We start from the raw sequence: 22,630 nt of genomic DNA on the forward strand, positions 1-22,630 counted from the left end.
TTTTCTCTCCTAAGAAAAGAGCTAAAGGAGCAACGACAGAATCTCATTGTGAGTGATGAACAGATTTATTTGTTTCAAAAATACTTAAATGCTTACTTTGTGCCTGGAAATATCCTGGAGATGAAGCAGTGTATGGGATAAAAATTTCTGTCCTCATGGAGCCAATAACTTACTCTAGAGAGACAGACTATAAGTAAAACAACTAATACGTACCAGATGTTGACAGGCACTATTGAGAAAGTAAATCAAGTAATGCAGGGGATAGAATAGGAAGTGCCAGGAAATAATAATAAAAATTTCTTGGAAAGCTCTTAGGGCTTTTGGAAAGGCCCTGATTTAGCTCTGGATCGCATCCTTTCCAACCCCATGGTGTTTCCATCAGTAATATTTTCTTATTGCTAAAACTTCAATTTATATTTATTTGTTGACTGTTTACTTTCATTATATAACCATGTGCAAATCTGTCTTCTTTTAAACATTAGGAACAGAACAAAATAAATAATCTTTATTTTGCTTGAATGCCCTGGCTAGTAATCTAATCCAGTTTACTATATCACAACCACAGTTCTGGAAAGTATATTTTGTATTCATTGTCTTCACTTTATTATATTTTCCTTTACCTCTTCAGTCAGGTTTGGCTTCTCGGCTTTCATGTAATGGAAAATCGCCCTTGTCACACAGCATGGCACAAAAGTACCAAATTCAGCAGGCACCTTTCAGTTCTTCCTTGACTCCTTTGGTAGTAGATGCTGTTTAATCATACCTTCACTCATTGCTTGGTTCCTTTGAAATAATTACCTTTTGGTTAGTTTTTAGCCATTCTTTCTTGGTCTTCTCTTCCTTCTCCTGCAGCTTGAATGGGTGTCTGGCCTTTTAGTTTGTATTAATACATACTTTTATTACAATGATCATTTTAAAGTAGATTGTTTTCTGTAGAATATTAGCTCTTTGAAGTCAGAAACATTAGTATTTTCATTGTTGTTTCTCCAGCATCTACCCTAGTACTTGGCACAAATGTATTTAATAAATATTTGTTTAATGAATATAAATATATTAATGTTTTTAGCTTTCTTCTATTAAGTGAAGTTAGATACCAGTTTCGTTAGCTTTATCTTCCACATTGCAGGACTAACTATATTGGTGCTTGACTTTTTGTGTGCCTATTCACAAGTTGTTAGTGTCTTGATTGAACATGTTCTCAAGACTGATCACTGTTTCCTGCATACTGAGTTTCTGTAGCCTCTGACTTTGTGCTTTTAGAGCCAAGTAGAACTTTGTGCTTATAGAGCCAAGTAGAACATATCTGTAGAAAAAGGAGAGGAGGTATCTTTTAGTTATTTGTGGCTTCTGGATTGATTCTGAGAGTCTCTTGTGATTTTTTTTGTACCATTCCAGAAACAGATTTTCACTGCTTCAGACAGGCAAGGGGTACATTTTAGTTTCAAAGTGTTATAAGGAGTATTTCTGATGTCTCTGATAGTTGGTGTGGATGACTACAGCTCAGAGTCTGATGTGATTATTATACCTTCAGCCCTGGACTTTGTCTCACAAGATGAAATGTTGACGCCCCTGGGGAGATTGGACAAGTATGCTGCAAGTGAGAACATATTTAACAGGTATGTGCATATTCTTTTTGTTAAAGTGGAAGTGGAAGGGTGGTTTTATTAACTTCAGTAGGGAAAATGAAAGTATCCACTTTAAAGGAGGTATTATTAACAGGCACAATCTGAGTCACCAAGTTTTATTCATAATCATAGCATGAGCAGTTTTGTACTTGTTTATTCTTTGATCCTAGTAAGCATACAACATGCTTTCTTTGCAAAAAAAAATTACCATTAATTACCATTGCTTTTCTGCCACTGGACATAATTTTGGTATTCATATAAATTGCTTATTGGGAAGTACATTATTCCTTCAACACATGATGTTGTATACCTGCTGTATGACGGGTGATGCTCAAGATCATTGGGTCACACAGCAGTGACCAAGAGCCAGCACTCTTCCTACTGCATTGTGTTTGTCCAGCCATGATCCCAGACCACCTATATCACACTTTTCTGGGAAATCAAAAAGTCTTGGTTCAGATTTTTTGGGTATAGCTATGCAAAACTCATACTACTAAAAATATGTAAGGATAACATTTTGTATAATGAATGAGAGTGTGTTTTTTCATTGTGATAATTGAAGGACAACTGAAATGAATTTTTGGTGACTTTTTACCAAATCAGTTAGATAAAGATTAAAAAAAAATGTTGTAAATATTCAATCTCATCTTGTTAAAATAAAATAAATACTGCCATTTGCCACTTAGGAAATTATAGACCTAATATATGTTTTAATAATGTAATAAGAAAAAATTTTCTTAAAAAATATACAGATTTTGTCTTTTAAAATTCTAGATATCGGCCAGGTGCAGTGACTCATGCCTGTAATCCCAGCACTTTGGGAGGCCAAGGCAGGTGGATTGCTTGAGCCCGGGAGTTTGAGACCAGCCTGGGCAACATGGTGAAACAGCATCTCTACTAAAGATATTTAAAAATTAGCCAGGTGTGGTGGTGCATGCCTGTAGTCTCAGCTAGTCAGGAGGCTGAGGTGGGAGGATTACCTGAGCCAGGGAAGTCAATGCTGCAGTTAGCCGTGATCACACCATTACACTCCGGCCTGGGCAACAGGAATGAGGCCCTATCTCAAAAAATTAAAATTCTGGATATTAGCTATTGATGCCATTGAACATACATAATTTTGTTTTTCTGTGTAGACAAATGGTGGCCCGGAGTTTGCTCGATACCTTGAGGGAAGTCTGCGATGATGAAAGAGATTGTATTGCTGTTTTGGAAAGAATTAGCAGATTGGCCGATGATTCAGGTATATGTGGAGAAAGTGAATTTACTCTGTTCTAGAAAGGTTTCTTTGACCAAATTTGTGTTTCTAAAAACTAATGAACAAGTTAATGTGATATGAGATAGCTTTAAAATATTTCCTAAGTAATTATCAAACCCATCAGTGACAACAAAAGTAAAATTTGTTACTGAGACCTGGACATTTTACAGTGGGCTCATTTAGTTTAATTTTAGAAATTTCTCATCAAAACAAATCTAAAAACATTGTTTTGCATCATGTATATTAATATTTTAGGGTTAATAAAAATATATAGAATAATTTTGAATACATTAAAAGAGATGGAGGAGGCTGTAAATTATTTTAGGCAACTATAGAAAGCTTGCTTTCTGTGTGGTTTCTCACTTGCAAAAAAATGTTGATTAACCATTTGTAAAACTAAAGCTGGTTTATCTCCAAAGTGAAGATAAGAAAGTCTGCTTAAGAAAGAGGTAAACTTGATTTAAGGCTTAGAAAATGGTGGTGTTAAAGTTTTTATAAATATATCTTTTGTTGTAGTAAAATATACTTAATACTTGACACATAAAACTATTTTAAGGTAATATTAAACATATTTTTATACTTGATTTTAGAAACCATCCAAAAATCTTAAAACTTTTTTCCTTAAATCTATTATCTTTATTAAAGTATATTTTCTACCTCTGACAGACTTTTTGGCATCTCAGCAAGCCCTATTTTTTAATTTTTAGACAAGCTCATCTTTTGATGAACAGTTCATTTTAATGGGAATGTGTTAAATGTTTACATAAGCCTTAAATGTTTCTAATATTCTTACAGGGTGGGCAGAACATTTGTAGGCTTAACTGAGCAATAATCTACCTTTGTGTACATAATTGCTTACGTATATGCTTGTTCTAGAATGGTTTTAGGAGGGGTCTCATCAAGCATAATTTTTACTTATTTTTTTAATTTGATTTAAGTTAAATAACAATTTAGCATAAATTCATGGCACTGTTATAGCCTATTATGGTTATGTTCTTTAGTAGAGACAGATACTCTTTAAGGATAGATTTGTGTTTTCCTTTACCTGTTTACCAACTCCAGAGTTTTTTTTTTTTGTAAGTGTGTGTGTGTATTTTAAAATATGTTCTCACATTGGTAAATTCATAGTAAATGTCTCTATTGACATAATTCCATTTATTCAGTATACATCAAACAGTACATACTCTATACCAGGTTCTAGATTAAATGCTAGAGCAGTTATTAAGGTGAACAAGGATTTGTGTCATCAAGTTAACAGTTTAGTGAATGCAGCCAACATATAAACAATAAATTATAATGGGAAGGATCGGGGCAGGCTTCAGAAAGTTAGTGACATTTAAGTTGGATTTGATAGATGAGGTATAGAGAGGGAAAAGGGCATACCCAGGAGGGGAAAAGATAGAGAGAGGAGTTCAAGATGGTGGCCCCTTTGGTCAACAGTGAGGCCAACCTGACAATGAGACTAACCTGCTGAGTTTCCAGGTTAGAAAAATTAGGCTGTTAAGTAAGTTAGATGAGGGCTAGATTGTAAAGGTTTATAATAAACCATGCTGATGACTTTACCTTTTTGTGATTTAGAACAGTGTAGTGTAGCAGTATGAACTGATATGGTGAAAAAGATGGGTGACAAGAAGACTTGATTGGAAGACTATACCAATTAATTGGGTGTTTTTGTTTTTGAGACAGAGTCTCGCTCTGTTGCCCAAGCTAGAGCAGAGTGGCGTGATATCCACTCGCTGCAACCACCCCTGCCTCCCAGGTTCAAGCAATTCTCCTGCCTCAGCCTCCCGAATAACTGGGATTACAGGCATGCGCCACTACACCCAGTTAATTTTTGTATTTTTAGTAGAGAAGGGGTTTCACCATGTTGGCCAGGCTGGTCTGGAACTTCTGACCTCAAGTGATCCACCTGCCTCAACCTCCCAAAGTGCTGAGATTACAGGCATGAGCCACCGTGACCAGCCAGTTAATTGTTATAAGGATGAATTGTTGGATAGAAATTGAAGTACTAGGAGGGATTCCAAGGCTAACCTCTGGATAGAGTGAGGAAGACAGGATTTGACCCTGAGGTTTCTAATTTTTAGGACTGGGCTTATTGTGATAGCTGGGTAAGATAAAGACTATTGAATAATAACATAGCTCTGAAGTGAATGAAATATGTATCCTTAGTTTTGACAAATAAGCAGCTGAGAACCTTTCAGTCTTCTGCCTTACCTTTCGTTAGCTTTTATCTTGATTTTTTTATTCCCCAAAATTTACCATCTGCTTTTATTTTCCCCCGGAATGGATGGATGTATAGTGGTATCTCATTGTGGTTGTAATTTGCATTTCCTCAGTAACCAGTGAAGTTGATACCTGGTTATACACTTACTGGCTATTTGGGTATCTTTTTTTTTTTTGAGATGGAGTCTCACTCTGTCACCCAGGCTGGAGTGTGGTGGCATGACCTTGGCTCACTACAACCTTCTTCTCCTGGGTTCAAGTGATTCTTCTGCCTCAGCCTCTCGAGTGGCTGGGATTACAGGCATGCACCACCATGCCTGCCTAATTTTTGTATTTTTAGTAGAGATGGGATTTCTCCATGTTGGCCAGGCTGGTCTTGAACTTCTGACCTCAAGTGATCCACCTGACTCAGCCTCCCAAAGTGCTGGTATTACAGACATGAGCCACCATGCCTGGCTTCTTCTTTTTTGAAATGTCTAAGTCTCTTCCCCCTTTAAAAAACTGGTAGTCATTTTCTTACAGATTTACAGGAATTCATTCTGTATATGAGCCGTATGTCATTTATGTGTATTAAAGATATCTTTTTCACTCTGTGGCTTCTCTTTGCACTCCGTGATGCTTCTTAAAGAAGAGAAGTGTTTTTCTTTTATGGGTCATGCCGTTTGTGTCTTCTTAGAGATTTTTTCCAATCTCAAAGTCATAAATATCTTTTCCTGTATTCTCTAACACAGAGAAGCCTTATTGTTTTTTGCCTTGACATTCAGATCTGTATTCCACCTGGAATTTATTCATGTGCGTGATACAAAGTGGAAGACAAGTTTCATTTTTTTTTTTAATGTGAGTAGCCAGTTGACACAACTGGGAAGACCATCTTTCCCAGTTCACCTTTTAATAAATCGGTTGTCTGTACATGCATGGTCTGTTTCTGGGCTTTATTCCCCCGCCCCGCCCCGTTAGTCTATTTGCCTAAGCGGGGCTTTGAAGAAAGAAAGGTTGCTGATTTCATTTTTAACTGAAACCGTAACTTGTGTCCTCCTTTTGCTTCAAAAATATAAGCAATTGTCAGTGTTAACTTAGAAAATTCAGGATCCATGAGAAAAGCAGAGGCCTGTATGTTTACTTTTTTAAAAATTAGCTTTTTCTTCAAAACAGAAACACTCTATTTTGTTCATATCTGGCCAACTTCACATAGTACAACAGTATAATAGAAATTCCAGATATTGGTTTGTTGATAAGATTCTGAGCTTTGTAAAATACAGTATTATCTACTTAAAGATATGTTAATTTCTCTGTTGATATCTGAAATCCTAGTAGACACATTCATACATATTTACTTTAATGTAGCTTTATTAATGCATAATAATAATGGGTACCAGAGTTCTAGTTAGGTCCGATACAATGACTTGTTACTGATAATCCATCATGTCTGTCTGTATTTCAGTCACTTGCATGTCTTCTATGAATTGCCTACTTGTATCCTTATTTTCTTTCTTATTATTTATTTGAACAGTGTGTTCACTTCCTAATACTCTGTTATACATGAATTTGCTCCCAGGCTGTTTTCCCTTTTAACTGAGTATTGGTATCTGTTATCTATAATAAAGTTTTTTTGTTTGTTTGTTTTTGAGACAGAGTCTTGCTCTGTTGCCCAGGGTGGAGTGCAATGGCGCGATCTTGGCTCACTGCAACCTCCACCTCCCGTGTTCAAGTGATTCTACTGTCTCAGCCTCTGGAGTAGCTGGGATTACAGGCATGCACCACCACACCTGGCTCATTTTTGTATTTTTAGTAGAGACAGGATTCACCATGTTGGCCAGGCTGGTCTGGAACTCCTGACCTCAAGTGATCTGCCCGCCTTGGCCTCTCAAAGTGCTGGGATTACAGGCACACCCAGCCTATAATAAAGTTTTTATAAAGTATAATTAGTTGGTCTTACGGTTGATTTTTGGACTTTGTCTTCCCACCTCAAGATTGGACATTTAATATTATCTTTTAGTACTTTTGATCTTTATGATGTGCAGTAGGAACTTTTGTTCCGTGCTAACTAGCTGATTTTCCTACTGTTGCTTCTTAGACATTTCATCTTTTTGAAGCCCAGAAATTTGAAATGCCATATTTCTCACATTTAAATTTGCCATATGCACTTGGGTCTTTTCAGGTGTTTAAAAAATATTTGTCATCTTTAATTTTCATTTACCCGTTTTTAGTCTTAGTTAAGTCTAATTATATATCTTTCATTTATTGACTAAGTTGAGATTAGGAACTAGTTTTTATGACTTGTCCTAGTAGGTTCTTAAATAGTGGAATTTATGGATAATACTATGTATGTGTCAGAGTATTGATGTAAATATCAGATAGGATATTTAACCCCTAGCACAGTGTGGCACAGTGTAGGTGATGAATAAATTTATTTATTGTTAAGAAATGGTTAGATACTCAGTGCATACTGTGAACAACAGAAGCTTGGATTGAAGATAAGGTCCTCCTTTCACTCATGGGATTGATCTGTGTATGATTCTGAAAAGGAATGCAGAATTAAAGGATGTTGTCTCAAGTCCTTTATATTTTGAAGATGAAAGTCCATAGCCTTCCTAAGTACCCTCAAGAACAGATAAAGGTTTTGTTGCTGCAGGAGAACATGTTTGCTCACATTGCCGTTATTTCAATAGAACCAACTGTGAGAGCGGAGCTGATGGAACAGGTGCCTCACATCGCACTGTTTTGTCAAGAAAACCGGCCTTCAATACCATATGCTTTTTCAAAATTCTTACTACCTATTGTGGTTAGATACCTTGCAGATCAGAATAATCAGGTAAGTGTACCATTTATATGTTCTTAAAAGAAATTTACGTAGTGTAATATGGAGAATAGCCTAGCCTAAGTGTTCTCTTTGGAATGTTTTACTGTTTTTCAAAAATGAATATTTATCTTAGACAAGATGTGTTTAGAGTCTGACAAATCTAGTAGATCCCTTTAATGCCATTATGGACAATGCCTAGTAACTGCACTCTCACTTGGTAACCTCCTAGCGGTCCCTTAAAATGTTTGTTACTTTGTGAGGCATCTTTTACCAGGATGGCTCTGTCCACTTCCTCTGTTACAACACAATCTACGAAGTTCTGTAGTCTTTGTAATAGTTGAAGAAAATAAACACAAATATTTATTTGCGGAGTTTTGCCAGTTATGGGTCCCTTTGAGATGAGAAATCTTTGTTTATAAAAATCAAGTGATAGAATTTTGTCATGTTGCATATGTACTTTCTTTGTGTTGTTATTTTTCTCCTAGGTGAGGAAAACAAGTCAGGCAGCTTTGCTGGCTCTGTTGGAGCAGGAGCTCATTGAACGATTTGATGTGGAGACCAAAGTGTGCCCTGTCCTCATAGAGCTGACAGCCCCAGATAGCAATGATGATGTGAAAACAGAAGCTGTGGCTGTAAGTCAAATGCCATTTTTCCACTTATGCAAAATGTGGCTGATAAGAGGTGCTTATTAAAAGTCAGGCCGGGGTTAGGCACGGTGGCTCGTGCCTGTAATTCCAGCACTTTGGGAGGCCTAGGTGGGTGGATCACTTGAGGTCAGGAGTTGGAGACCAGCCTGGGCAATATGGTGACACCTGGCTCTGCCAAAAAAATACAAAAATTAGCCAGGCATGGTGGTGTGCGCCTGTAGTCCCTGTTACTTGGGAGGCTGAGGCAGGAGAATCACTTGAACCTGGGAGGAGGTGGAGGTTGTAGTGAGCCAAGATTAGGCCACTGCACTCCAGCCTGGGCGACAGGGCAAGACTCCGCCTCAAGGAAAAAAAAAAAAATTAGGCTGGGCTGGGTGCAGTGGCTCATGCCTGTAATCCCAGCACTTTGGGAGGCCAAGGTGGGAGGATCACTTGAGACCAGGGGTTTGAGATCAGCCTGGCCAACATGGCAAAACCCCATCTCTACTAAAAATACAAAAAAATTAGCCAGGTGTGGTGGCACATGCCTGTAATCCCAGCTACTCTGGAGGCTGAGGCACGAGAATCATTTGAACCTGGGAGACAGAGGTTACCGTGAGCCGAGGTCATTCCACTGCATTCCAGCCTGGTTGACAAAACAAGACTCTGTCTTAAAAAAAAAAAAAAAAAAAAGAAAGAAAGAAAGAAAGAAAGAAAAGGCTGTTTTCTGTTAAAGTTGCCACAAATCATTAAATTTGAAATACAGTCAGGGCTAGAAAGGGACATAAAGGCTTACAAAGGAAAGTGTACGTTCTGCACACAATAAGAAAAAATACATAATTGTAAATTATTATGTCAAAATGGAAAACTGAAATGGTTATTTTATCAGTGTAGTTAAAATTTTAAAAACCCTGTACTGAACGAAGAAACACTTGAACCCCTTCCGTAGGTATTGAACACTTTTCTAGGCACTGTGTAAGCACAGTGGAAATAAAATAATACTTTGCTCCTGCTCTGACAGGTATGGTCTTTGTGGGAAGGATGGTCAGGCAAGTACATTTCCCAGGATATATGACATCAGTGATGGTTATCAGAAGAATATACAGATTGTTAAGTCATTACGCACATCATAAAGTCAAATGTAATAGGAAGTTTCTGGGTTTTTTTTGACATGGTTTGCAAATATTCTGATTACTTGAAGGCCATGATAGGGCATGAATTAGAATAGAGTAGTATCTGTTGTGATTCACATCTGGTTCCTGAGTTCGGATAGTAGTAATTCTCATGGTAAATTAGAAAAGTGATAAATTCGTCTGGAAATTTATTCATATCTATTTGGATAGTAAGAGTTCACTCCTTAAGCCTAAAATAATACGGTTGCGTCTTTGTTGATATTTTTTAATAATCATACTATATATAGTGCTTCTGGATCATCAGTAATGGGATGAATTAGATGATCTCTCTAGTCTCTTTCCCTTGAAGAATTTCTTGAATCTATTATTTTTAGATACTCAGTTACCAGTTAATAATAAATTTACTTTTTCAGTAATGTTTTTACTGAAGTGAACCTTACATGACATAAAATCATTTTAGTGTTAGTGGCATTTAATATGTTCACAAAGTTGTATAACCACCACTTCTTCCTAGTTCCAAAACATCATTATTTCTTTTTTCACTTTAGGATTTTTGCAATGAAGGAAATCAGTTTTGGTCTTGGCCTAATTTTTGGTTTATATTGAGCCATTTAACTTGCTGTATTATAATTCTCGATGCAATGTAAAATTAGTAAAACATTACAATAAAAAATTTAAAAACTATATCCAGTGCTAGTAGGAGTCTTATGATTCTCTTACAGTTGTGTTTGTTTTTTGGTCATGTTTTATATTCCATGGCTCCCATATTTTCTCTATCTTAATAGATAGAGAAATAATAATTATTTCTTAATAAAAATTAATTTCTTAATAAAAATAATTCATTTTTAAATAAATTTAGTTATGCTACATCAGTGATATACAGCATAACTTTGGATTGTTAACTAGAGCATGGAGATGCTTATTCAAAAAACAAAACTGGTTTTGGGATTTAGGAGATGTAGGCGTTATCTCTAGTTCTGATGATGGTGGGATTTTCATGGGGATAGTGTTGAATCTGTAGATAAATTTGGAGACAATTGCCAGTTTCACAGTCTATGAACATGGTAGATCTGTTTATTTAGGTCTTTGATTTATATCTTTAATCTTTTGTAGTTTTCAGCAGAAAGTTCTTGTATTTTGTTCGATTTCATATTTTTTAAAAGTACTTCTGTGAGTGATACTGTTTTTAAATGTTTCCAGTTCATTGTTCATTGCTAATTTGTAGAAATACAATAGATTTTTATATTCTAATTTATAGCCTACAACCTTCCTAAACATACTTATTCTGGTGGCTTCTTTGTAGATTCCTTCTGATTTTCTGTGTAGACAACCATGTCATATTTGAATAGAGAGAATTTTCTTTCTTTGCAATCTGTATCTCTTTTACTTCTTTATTTTGTCCTGTATGTACAGTCTAGCAATTTATACAATTGATAAATGACGACAGGCTATCCCATTTCTTTCTGTATTAACTGTGGGAACAATGTATCTAAATAGAGGGCCAGTTTTCAAATAAAGTTAATCCTCACTTTGCCTGCTATTGTGTTAACTGAAACATGCCTATATCAGAACTGTGTTCATGCTTTCCCTGGAACTGAAGCTTTGCAAAACCAGGACATGGTTCTGATATGTATGAGCTTTAGTTCACAGGGTGCTTTGCAAGGCGAGTACTGAATTTTTTCTTAGCAATACAGATATGCTAAATCTAGATCTTTCCTGGGGATAATTTTCTCTTTGAACAGTCACCAATTTTTTAAATTGGGAAAATGTAGGTTTTTGTTTGTTTGTTTTGCTTTTAAAATTACCAGGCAAAATGATGAAGTAGTAGTAAGATGGAAACTGTGGACAAAAATGAAATTGTTAGGATTTTCTGTGGGTTTACTGGGCATGCAGTATTTATTGATTGTTTTTATTGATTGTGGTTATTATCTGTCTTTGTTTCCTACTTAGATAAATAAGATGAAATTAATAATTGGCTATGAATGTTTTCTGTGATGTATATAGTATAATGATGCCATATCATATTTTATGTTTCCTCAAATTATATACTTTTATTAAGTTATTTAATTTAACTGAAAGAGGCTTACTTGATATTTTCAGTGTGTGTTTGTTCTTACTTATTTTAGATAATGTGCAAAATGGCTCCCATGGTTGGGAAGGATATTACAGAGCGTCTTATCCTCCCTAGGTTTTGTGAGATGTGCTGCGATTGCAGAATGTTTCACGTTCGAAAGGTATTTTTTTGTCGTTTTTTTTCTTCTGTTTAAGAACATAGTTCTAGTGGTTAATGTACTGATACATGATATTTAAAAGATTATCTTAGAAGAACCTTATGTGTAATATTTTGAAATGTCAGTGATGCTTTTGTTGTCAGGTCTGTGCTGCCAATTTTGGAGATATTTGCAGTGTAGTTGGCCAGCAAGCTACTGAAGAAATGTTGGTAAGTATTGCAGATATAAAGGAGTAAACAGTGTGTGTTACAAAGTAGTACATAAAGTTTGAAATGCACACATTTACTCCAAAGTTTTATTAACACAATTCCATGAATATAAACCAGAAAGATAATAATTTTGAATTTAGGAGTTTAAATATCTGTAATCTGGGTGTTTGAATTATCTTTTTGATATTTATTAAAAATATAGATATGTTTCAGAACCATTGATCTGTTTTCACCTCTTCCATTTCTGTTAAGCAAATCAATTCTTACTTATTCAATTGAACCTTTAATTTTATTGCAACCCTCAAGAATGTTGATGACATATTAAATCTATAGCAAGTTAGTTTTAAATAGTACACAAGATGCCTATACTTGATGTATAAGTCACCATACCTAAAGAGTTTCTGAAGCCATCTCTTATGCAAAATAATTAAGTTCAGGGGCAAGCTCTTGTATAACATTTAAGCTATGATTGTTGGGAGTGCTTTTGCATAGCCAGAAATATTGCATAAGACAATCCAGTATGCTTTTGCATAGCCAGAAATCCGACGGACCAAATTATCAGCACTTTTTATTAATTTATCAGTGATCTTTCATGTTGGGTAGGGTTTTGATTATCACTTTTGTAAAATAATACATTTGTGTCCATTTTAAAGCAAACATAATTTTGACTCATAAGAAATAACTTAAAATTTAAGATATATTATTATATGTTATATATTTATAATTTAAGATACATTATTTTTTATACTTTTAGGAATAGACAGTAAATTAGATGTGATTTATTGAAAATTGTTGAGTATAAATACTAATAGATCCTACTTTTTAAGACAATCCAACATTTAAAACACTGAGGCTGGGCGTGGTGGCTCACACCTGTAATCCTAGCACTTTGGGAGGCCAAGGCAGGTGGATCACCTGAGGTCAGGAGTTCAAGACCAGCCTGGCCAACATGGTGAACCCTCATTTCTACTAAAAATACAAAAATTAGCTGGGCGTGGTGGCACACGTCTGTAATCCCAGCTACTTGGGAGGCTGAGGCAGGAGAATTGCTGGAACCCAGGAGGTGGAGTTTGCAGTGAGCCAAGATTGCACCACCTCACTCCAGCCTGGGCAAAAGAGTGAGACTCTGTCTCAAAACAAACAAACAAACAAAAGAAGCGTGAAAGCAGAAAATGAAAGCGAAGTAACTGATGAAATCTGCTATCTTTATCCAACTAACAAGACTCTTTCCTTTTCACATAGCTGCCCAGATTTTTCCAGCTTTGTTCTGATAATGTATGGGGAGTCCGAAAGGCTTGTGCTGAATGCTTCATGGCGGTTTCATGTGCAACATGTCAAGAAATCCGGCGGACCAAATTATCAGCACTTTTTATTAATTTGATCAGTGATCCTTCACGTTGGGTAGGGTTTTGATTATCACTTTTGTAAAATAATACATTTGTGTCCGTTTTAAAGCAAACATAATTTTGACCTCATAAGAAATAACTTATAATTTAAGATATATTATTTTTTATACTTTTAGGAATAGACAGTAGAAAGACTACTATATTAACAGTTTGTGTGTTTTTTTGTAACAGGACAAAAATTTCTTTACACATTTAAGTCCTGTTGATTTTTATTTAATTGGCATGATGTATTATGTTAATTTTTAGATGTTAAACCACTTGCATCTTTGAAATAAGTCCCACTTGGTCATAGTTGTATAATTCTTTTTATATGTCGCTGGATTCAGTTTGTCAGTATTTTGTTGAGGGTTTTTGTGTCCATATCATGAGAGATAATAGTCTGTAGTTTTCTTATGGTGCCTTTGTCTGGTTTGTTGTCAGAGTAATAATGGCCTCATAAAATGAGTTAGGAAATGTTCCCTCCTCTACTATTTTTGGGGAGAGTTTTTGAAGAATTGTTATTGATTATCTCTTAAATGTTTGGTTGAGTTCAGTGGTGAAGCCGTCTGGGCCTGGGCTTTTCTTTGTAGATAGTTGTAAAATTCCTAATTCAGTCTCTTTTCACTTGTTATAGGTCTGTTGTGTGTTTTTTTCTTGAGTCAGTTTTCATAGTTTGTATCTTTCTACTTTCTAGGAATTTGTACATTTCATCTAAGTTACTTAATTTGTTGGTATATGATTATACATAGGATTCCTTTATAATCTTTTAATTTCTGTAATGTCAGTAGTAATGCCTCTTCTTTCATTTCCTATTTGAGTAATTTGAGTCTTGTCTCTGTTTCTTGGCCAGTCTGCTAAAGGTTTGTCAGCTTCGTTGATCTTTTTACAGAACCAACTTTTGGTTTCATTGGTTTTCTCTATTTTTCTATTATTCATTAATTTCCATTTTAATCTTTATTCTCCCTTCTGCTTGCTTTTAGTTTATTTTGCTTCTTTTTCCAGTGTCTTTAGGCAGAAGGTTAGGTTGTGGATTAGAGGTCTTCCTTCCTTCTTTGAATTATCATCTGGGGTAAATGGCTTTCAACCTGAAAAACTTTATTTAGTATTTCTTGTTAATGTGGTTCTGCGAACAACAAATTCTGTTTTCATTTATCTGTGAATGTCTTTATTTCACCTTCAGTTTTGAAAGACAGCTTTACTTAATGTGAGATTGAGTGTGTTATGCCACTGCCTGGGACCTCTTCTGTTTCTGCTGCGAAGTCAGCTGTTAATCATATTGGGGTTCCTTTGTAAGTGATGTGTCATTTTTCTCTTGTTGCTTTCTAGATTTTTCTCCTTGCCTTTGACTTTCAGAATTTTTACTGTGATGTATCCGTATGTGCACCTCTTTTAGTTTATACTACTTGGAGTTGAGTTGATTGAACTTCCTAGTTATGTAAGTTATGTTTTTCAATACATTTGAAAAGTTTTGAGCCAATGTTTCTTCAAATATTTTTCCTTCTCTCTTCTCTCCCTCTAATATTCCCATTATGTATATGTTAAATGTGCTTAATGATGGCCCACATTTCTTTGAGGCCCTTTCCATTTTTCCTCATTTTTTCCCCCTCTCTATTCTTTGGCTTGCGTAATCTCTATTGATCTATCTTCAATAGAACAATTATTTGTTCTGCCAGTTCAGATCTACTGTTGAGCTCATGTACTGACTTTATTTTAGTCATTGCACTTTTCAGCTGTAGAATTTCCATCTGGTTCTTTTTTATAATTTCTCTTTATTGATGTTATACTCTAGTTGATGCAGCACTGTCCCCATAACTCCCATTACTTCTGTAATCATCATTTCCTTTGGTTCTGTGAACATGTTTATAATAGCTACTTTGAAGTCTTTTTTTAAGTCTGAAATCTGATTGCTCTCACAATCAGTTTCTGTTGCCTGTCTCTTTTATCCCCCTAATGTATGGATTTTTTTTTTTTTTTGCCTGCCTTGTAATGTTTTGTTGAGAGTTGAACATTTTAGATAATATGTGTAGTTTGATACAGGTTGTCCTCGCTCCCCCATGGGGGCTTGTTACTGTTATTTGCTTGTTTAGTGACTGGCTGGAATGCTTGAGTGAAGACTATTTCCCCACTCCAGGAGGTACAGCTTTGGGTCTGCCCACAGCCACACTGGTATGACAGGGGCTTGGTGGGTATGGAAGGGCAGCAGCCTGAGGTTCCCTTGGCTTCTTTCTCCTGGTGAGGAATCACCACCCTGTGAGGTAGACCAGTGGCTTTTGGGGCCCCAGCCTTTTCAGTGTGCCACACCCAAAGGAGGGTGGAAGAAAGGAGCCTCACCCCTCAGCTGCTCTCACTCAGGACTGGACCTCAGCATCAGGTAGCTGGAGCAATGCAGCCTGTGCCCTGGAGCTGCGGGAGAGCAGACCCCAGTGTGCTTGGCTACAGCACACTGCTGTCTCCACCTCACCTCACTGGAGGCGTTACAAGGAGGGAATGGTCAGCTGGGCGCGGTGGCTCACACCTGTAATCCCAGCACTTTGGGAGGCCGAGACGGGTGGATCACGAGGTCAGGAGATCAAGACCATCCTGGCTAACACGGTGAAACCCCGTCTCTACTAACAAATACAAAAAATTAGCCGGGTGTGGTGGCGGGCGCCTGTAGTCCCAGCTACTCAGGAGGCTGAGGCAGGAGAATGGCGTGAACCCGGGAGGCGGAGCTTGCAGTGAGCCGAGATCGCCCCATTGCACTCCAGCCTGGGCAACAGAGCGAGACTCTGTCTCAAAAAAAAAAAAAAAAAAAAAAAAATTAGACTCTCAGCTTTTTTATGATGTATACTACATTTTGTCAGTTTTCTTGAATTGTTATCCCTTCAATTGCTGCTTGCTCCTAGGGCCATTTCCAGGGGCTTTGAATTATTGTTTTATAATTTTCACTTACTTCACTGAGAAGTGGGTCAGCTGAGCTCCTCACGCCGTCATGGCAGAGATCAATCTCAGGACCTTTGCATATTCATTCCCAAAACAAAATTGACATAGAGGGCAAGACTCTTAAGCCTTGATATTATATTAATGTTTTGTTATATCCTGTATCGGCTTGTTAGAAAAGATTAACATAGCTTACTCAATTTTCTTTGTGAAGCTATGTATTTGGTTGTTGTTTTGGATTGGTAACATGCATTAGTTCCTGTTAATTTGAGAATATGGATATGTCAGTCATTTTAGAGATATACAGCTGTTCCTTGGTATCCATGGAGGATTGGTTCCAGGACGCCTTGTGGATACCAAAATCTGAGGATACTCAGAAGTCTCTGATACAAAATGGCATAGTATTTGCATATAACCTATGCACATCCTCCTGTACACTGTAAATCGTCTCTAGATTACTTACATCTAATACAGCGTAAATGCTATGTAAGTAATTGTTACTCTGTATTATTTAGGGAATAATGACAAGGAAAAAAGTCTGTACTTGTTCAATACAGACACAACCATCGTGGGTCTAACAATGTTTTCAATGTGTAGTTGGTTGAATCCACAGAACCTGTGGATACAGAGGGCAGGCTATATATGCTGCACCTGTCTGAGAAAAATATGTATCTTATGCCTGTTTTACATACACACACACACACACACACACACACACACACACACACACACACACACACACACGTAAATCCTATGCCTATTTAGGTGCAAAAAAAAGACAAGATAGTCTTTTGTCCGAACAATGTTAAGCCATTTGGGGAAGGTTATAATCTACTGTATTGTCCCTTCTCAAAAGTTAAAATTGAATTAAAAGTTAATTTTATTTCCGAAATTCTTTAATATTTATTCTTTGAGTGACTTGTGGGTTTTTTAGTGGTTTCCAGAACCTTTGTTTAAAATCATTAGTTGTTTATTTCTTAAAGTCATTGAAACTAGTAAAAATAATAGCTTAAAATCACTTTATTTTGAGGAATAGCTCAAAGTAGAAATATTTTTATAGTGTTGGAAAATTACTCAATTACAGGCAGTGGGATGTGTTGGAGAGTTAAAATTGGACTTCAGTCCTGATTTCATTGTAACTATAGGGTAACACTGAAGAAGTCATTTTATTTGGATTTCAGTTTCTGTTTTTGTGAAATCAAGGAGGTAAATTAATAGTAGGATTTAATTAACTTATTAGACACTGTGATCTCTCTCCTCCACATTAAACTTTTTTCATTCTAATCTAACAACAAGCTAAACTAATGATTTAGATAAATTAAGTTTTCTATGTCCTTTATTGGGAACAAGCTCAGAGATTTAACAGTATTCAGAGAAGATTAAATTCGTGCATACAGCGTTAAAAGTGACCTTTTATCCTTTTATGGAAGTAATGTTTCCATAATGTTTCGTAAGTAAGTGACTTACGAAGGGGAGAAAAACCCTTATTTTGCACACATACAAGCTATTATTTTCCCTCTCATGCATATAATTCTAGCCTTTTTAAAAAATCAATTGAGTCATTTTTTATATATGCTTCTCCAAGAGTAGGTAAATACTAATAATAGATATCTCTACATTTATTTGCTTTTGTAAAAATCATGCTTACTATATAATTATTATCTTAAACTTGAAAAAGGTATTATTATGCTTTTTTTTTTTTTTAAAGAAAAGAAATGCTAGCCAGGAGCAGTGACTCACACCTATAATCCTAACACTTTGGGAGGAGGAGGTGGGAGGATTGCTTGAGGCTAGGAGTTCAAGACCAGTCTGGGCAACATAGCAAGGACTTGTCTCTGCAAAAAAAATAGAAAAATTAACTGGATGTGGTGGCACATGCCTATAGTCCCCAACTATTCATGAGGCTGAGGTTGGAAGATCACTTAAGCCAAGGATTTTGAGGCTGCAGTGAGCCATGGTAGCACCACTGTTTTCCAGCCTCCACAACAGAGCAAGAGCTGTCTCAAAAGGAAAAGGAATGCTAAACTTCAGGGAAATTGGTGTGTGGCAAAGTCAAGGTTTTAGTAACATACCAGTTTTCCCATTGTTGTTGCCTTTGTCCGATTGTGTCCATCCATCCTTCCATAAAACCTCTCATTTTCAAATGTTTTAAAAATTCCTGATTTTAAAAATAATACAGAAATACAACATGAAGTGGAATTCTGTAATTTCTTTATCACCCCTCCTACATGAGACAGTCATCAAGAACAATAGTATATGCTTCAAGATCTTTGTGACATATTTTAAGTTAACATTATGTTTCTGGTACGTCTGTCTTGCTTCCTTCTAGTGAACAAATTAAAGCCTTTCCTACCTGAAAACATTAAATGTATTTATCACATTTTGTTGGCTTTATTGATTTTTATGTTCTTTGCGGCACTCTTGGTTTTGCTTATTCTTTTTGTTCTTGAGAACACAGCAGGACTTTCTTTAGTTTTGTTCTATGCAAATGTTTCATAGTATCTCATACTTAGATTATCATGGTTCAAACATTGAAGAGAGGATAAAAACAATTGAAAGTAAAAAAGAGCAAATAGGGGGTTGTTTGGGGTTTTTTTTTTAGACAGTCTTGCTCTGTCACCCAGGCTGGAGTACAGTGGTGTGATCACGGCTCACTACAGACTTAGCCTCACGGGTTCACGTGCTTCTTCCACCTCAGGCCCTGCCGAGTAGCTGGGACCACAGGCATGCGCCACCACGCCCTGCTAACTTTGGTATTTTTTGTAGAGACTGGATTTCGCCATGTTGCCCAGGCTGGTCTCAAACTGCTGGACTCAAGCGATCTGCCCAGCTCAGCCTCCCAGAGTGCTGGGATTACAGGCATGAGCCACTGCGCCCAGCCAGAGAAAATAGCTTGTAAGAATTTTTCAATCCTAGCTAAAGTTCTGAATCTGGGCTTCCTTTAGAAAAGCTTCATTATTATCCTAAACATACTTCAGCATTTGAAAGTAGATTATTAAATATACATAATGTGTGCGTATATAATTCTTTTTCAAAATGATTCCTTTATTATTGTCCTTTTTATCTTCCTAGGTTCGCCAAGCAGCTTTTCAGTCTCTGGGACCTTTCATATCTACTTTTGCTAATCCATCTAGCTCAGGCCAGTATTTTAAAGAAGAAAGCAAAAGTGCAGAAGAGATGTCAGTAGAAAACAAAAATAGGTATAATTTTGAAACCATTTTCTAATTTTAAAACCTTGTTTTCTAATTTTACTGCTTTTAAACATTATTTCCACTATTCTGCAACAAATGTTATTTTTCGATAGTTTGCTATTTCTCTTGAATATAAAAATTGGTGAATATTTTTATAGAGCTTTACTTTAAGTGCATTTGTTTGTTAAGTATCTCTTTGGTTGGTTACATATTGAATGAGTAGATGCATGTAACACAATCAGCTAGATGCCTCGCACATAGGAAACTCTAAATGGTAGATTATGACTTTAAAAAAATGTTTATTTAGTACATTATTTATCTAGTCAATCATTCATTGATATCTACAATATACAGGGTAATTGTTACACACTATGTAGTATTTGGGTTTTTTTTAAATTTGTTTTTAAGGAGTAAAACTTAATTTAGGAATATGTTTTATTGTCCTTTTCTGTCAAATAATTTAGTTGCGCATCTTGGATTCTTTGTCAATGGTGATTGTAATCTGTCAGTTAAAGGAGAAAGCCAGTATATTAGCCAGTATATCAGTTTTAAGTATATCAGTCTCATAAGGAAACCAAAGTTTTAAATAAAGCTTAAAGAGTCGGCTGCGATTTTTATTTTTAAATGTTTTTGCATTGAAAATTTTCTATTAAATTTAAATTTTAAAAATTTATTATAATATATATTTAGGGGAAAAACTAATTCAAGCCTAACTTACTAGTATGCGGGAAATGTACACAAACTTTTACAGTTATGCACTTGAAGTAATTTTAGTACAAATTTTTGAAACAGTCCCTGCTATAACGCTTGAGTTACCATAGTGTCTTTTCCCTCCCTTGTCATGATGCTAATGGACATTTTCTTCTGTAGGTCTTGATACTGTGCTATTTGCTTTCTTGGTGTTTTGATTTGGCAGTTCTTCTTTCTTCTCTGCTGCCTTGTTTTACCTTTTTGCCCGTTCTCCTACTGTCCTGCTGAATAGCCAAACAAACCTGAGGTACTGTTTTTTGTAAAGGAAGAAAATCACTCAAACCTGTCTTCCTAGCAAGCAAAGTCTGTCAGTTTTTTTGAAAACAGGTGCTGCAAGGACTTTGACAAAAGTGATGATGGTGGGTGGGGAATGTTATCTATTTTTCATTTTTGAAATCAGCATACTTAAAAAATTACCTGTTTATACTGAAGACTGTTACATAACTTCTGTTTTAAAATCTGAAATGGGTCTAGTAAGAAACTATAAATTTACAGAGAACTGTATAGGACGAGCTGGTAAACTTTCTTCTGTTTCACAACTACTCACTCGGCCTTTGCAGTGTATAAGCAGCCATAGACATTACATAAATGGACAAGCTTGGCTGTGTTCCAGTAAAACTTCACTGACCTCAACAGTGTGCCTATCAAGGCCATGTTTGCCGCCTACCGGTGTGTAGCATTACTGCAATAGCTATTTAAAGGTAGTTCAATTCCTTGATTCTTCTTCCATTGTAATGAGGTATGTCTTAATGTCCAGGCAATACTACTTGTATTGCTGATCTTCAGTAATATTAGAGCTTATTAAATTATGTTAATGATATGGTAGGGGAAAGAGAGCATTCCTGGCTAAGGAAGGAGTTATGTTAAATATTGTAAAAGCTTTTGCATAGTTTGACAAACTGTAAAGAAGTAGTCCTATATATTATTAAATCTCAGAACCATTAGTTTGTTTGCCCTCCCTTAAATAGCACAGTGGCTTTTGTTTTAAGCTGTCTTAAACTGTTGTGGTATTAAGATTGATTGATTGATTATGCAGAAGTTAACTGAGCACCTCCTATGAACCAGAAACTGTAAATGGAAAGATAGAACTTAGTTCCTGTTCTCAAAGTTCTCTCAGTTTCTTAGATTCAGGTTTTTCAAACAAATGTCTTACAAAGTAAGCAAGTTTTTGGCAACATATTTCCACCACTGTTTATTGTATAGTGTTTCATCTGACCCTAGAAACATTTACTATCACTTTATTACTCTTTGAAGCATTTATTGATTCCAAACATCTGACTTACACATCAGATCTTTCACTCACCCTGGATCAGGCTGTTAATGCTTCTTTGAAAGTGCTGCTAAAGCCTACTTCTCAGAAGCAGAGTTGAAATACTCAAATCTGCATTTTAAAAGTATGTAAAATAAGCATTCGTTATCACATTGTTCTCTGAATGCACCATATTCTCTTAATTCTCCTTGTTTTTGTACTTGCTGCTCTCTGGGAAGCTTCTTGTTCCATCCATACCCTCGTTTAACAAAGTGCTGTCTTAGATGCACTGAGTTGTCCAGGAAGTACAGAGCTTTTGTCTTCATCATCAGTAGCGCTGTAATGAGAGCACTATTTTAATCCTATCCTTTTGGCTACATATTGGCATCTATCATCCAGTAGCCTCCCGGCCATGCAGTGTGGCGTCCAGCTCCTCCCTTTGTCTCCGCTGGGCCTGGCCCGTTGGTGCACATATTAATCCTGAATGAATTATTCTAGGGAAATATGGATTTGACCTCAAAAATCTGAAGTAACTAAACCACTTTTGCTGGATTTTTCCAGTTTAGCTTAATGCTAACTATATGAAAAAAAATTATTAGCACAAATTTGGAAATATTTCATGAATGCTAAAACTTCATTGAGTTAATTCACAGTACTTGGAAGGTATCCTGGAGCGTGTTTGCTTTTATCTCAGGATACAATGCCTCTTTAGCCAGATGTTCTACAAGTCATTTTCTCCTTGAAATACCTGTAATTAATTTTCTAGGCCCATGGTCTCTACTAAGGAACTCTGAAGATATTAATTATAAACTTATATAGGCACAAAAAGACACTTAAGATTCCTCCTTAAGTAGGTAGTTTCCGGACTGTCCTCTGGTGCTCTTGATACCTACGTCTCTTAGGAGACAGGATAATTCCCATTATACAGAGTCACAAAGGGCCTCAATTTTCAAAAAAAAATTTGTCTTGTACAATAGCATTTCAAAGTCTGACAATTAGGAATATCAGAATTTTAGCATTGAACAGCTTGATTT

General features: G+C 36.1%; 1 protein-coding gene across 10 annotated transcripts in view; it reads left to right on the forward strand.

Annotated features, from left to right (window-relative positions):
* The window catches only part of PPP4R1 (protein phosphatase 4 regulatory subunit 1), a 69,879-nt gene that overhangs the window by 21,689 nt on the left and 25,560 nt on the right, over positions 1-22,630 (forward strand). For 4 of the 10 annotated variants that reach the window (XM_055368630.2, XM_055368633.2, XM_055368631.2 and 1 more), the window contains 8 exons: positions 1,481-1,616; positions 2,759-2,865; positions 7,773-7,915; positions 8,389-8,535; positions 11,789-11,896; positions 12,037-12,102; positions 13,345-13,503; positions 19,479-19,606. In XM_055368630.2, coding sequence (XP_055224605.1) covers positions 1,481-1,616; positions 2,759-2,865; positions 7,773-7,915; positions 8,389-8,535; positions 11,789-11,896; positions 12,037-12,102; positions 13,345-13,503; positions 19,479-19,606 — 994 coding nt within the window. The remainder of the gene's footprint in view (positions 1-1,480; positions 1,617-2,758; positions 2,866-7,772; positions 7,916-8,388; positions 8,536-11,788; positions 11,897-12,036; positions 12,103-13,344; positions 13,504-19,478; positions 19,607-22,630) is intronic. The other 6 variants (XM_055368632.2, XM_055368634.2, XM_031003700.3 and 3 more) reach the window with 3 other exon arrangements.

This window comes from Gorilla gorilla, chromosome 17 (assembly GCF_029281585.2).
Source record: "Gorilla gorilla gorilla isolate KB3781 chromosome 17, NHGRI_mGorGor1-v2.1_pri, whole genome shotgun sequence".
Lineage (NCBI taxonomy): Eukaryota > Metazoa > Chordata > Mammalia > Primates > Hominidae > Gorilla > Gorilla gorilla.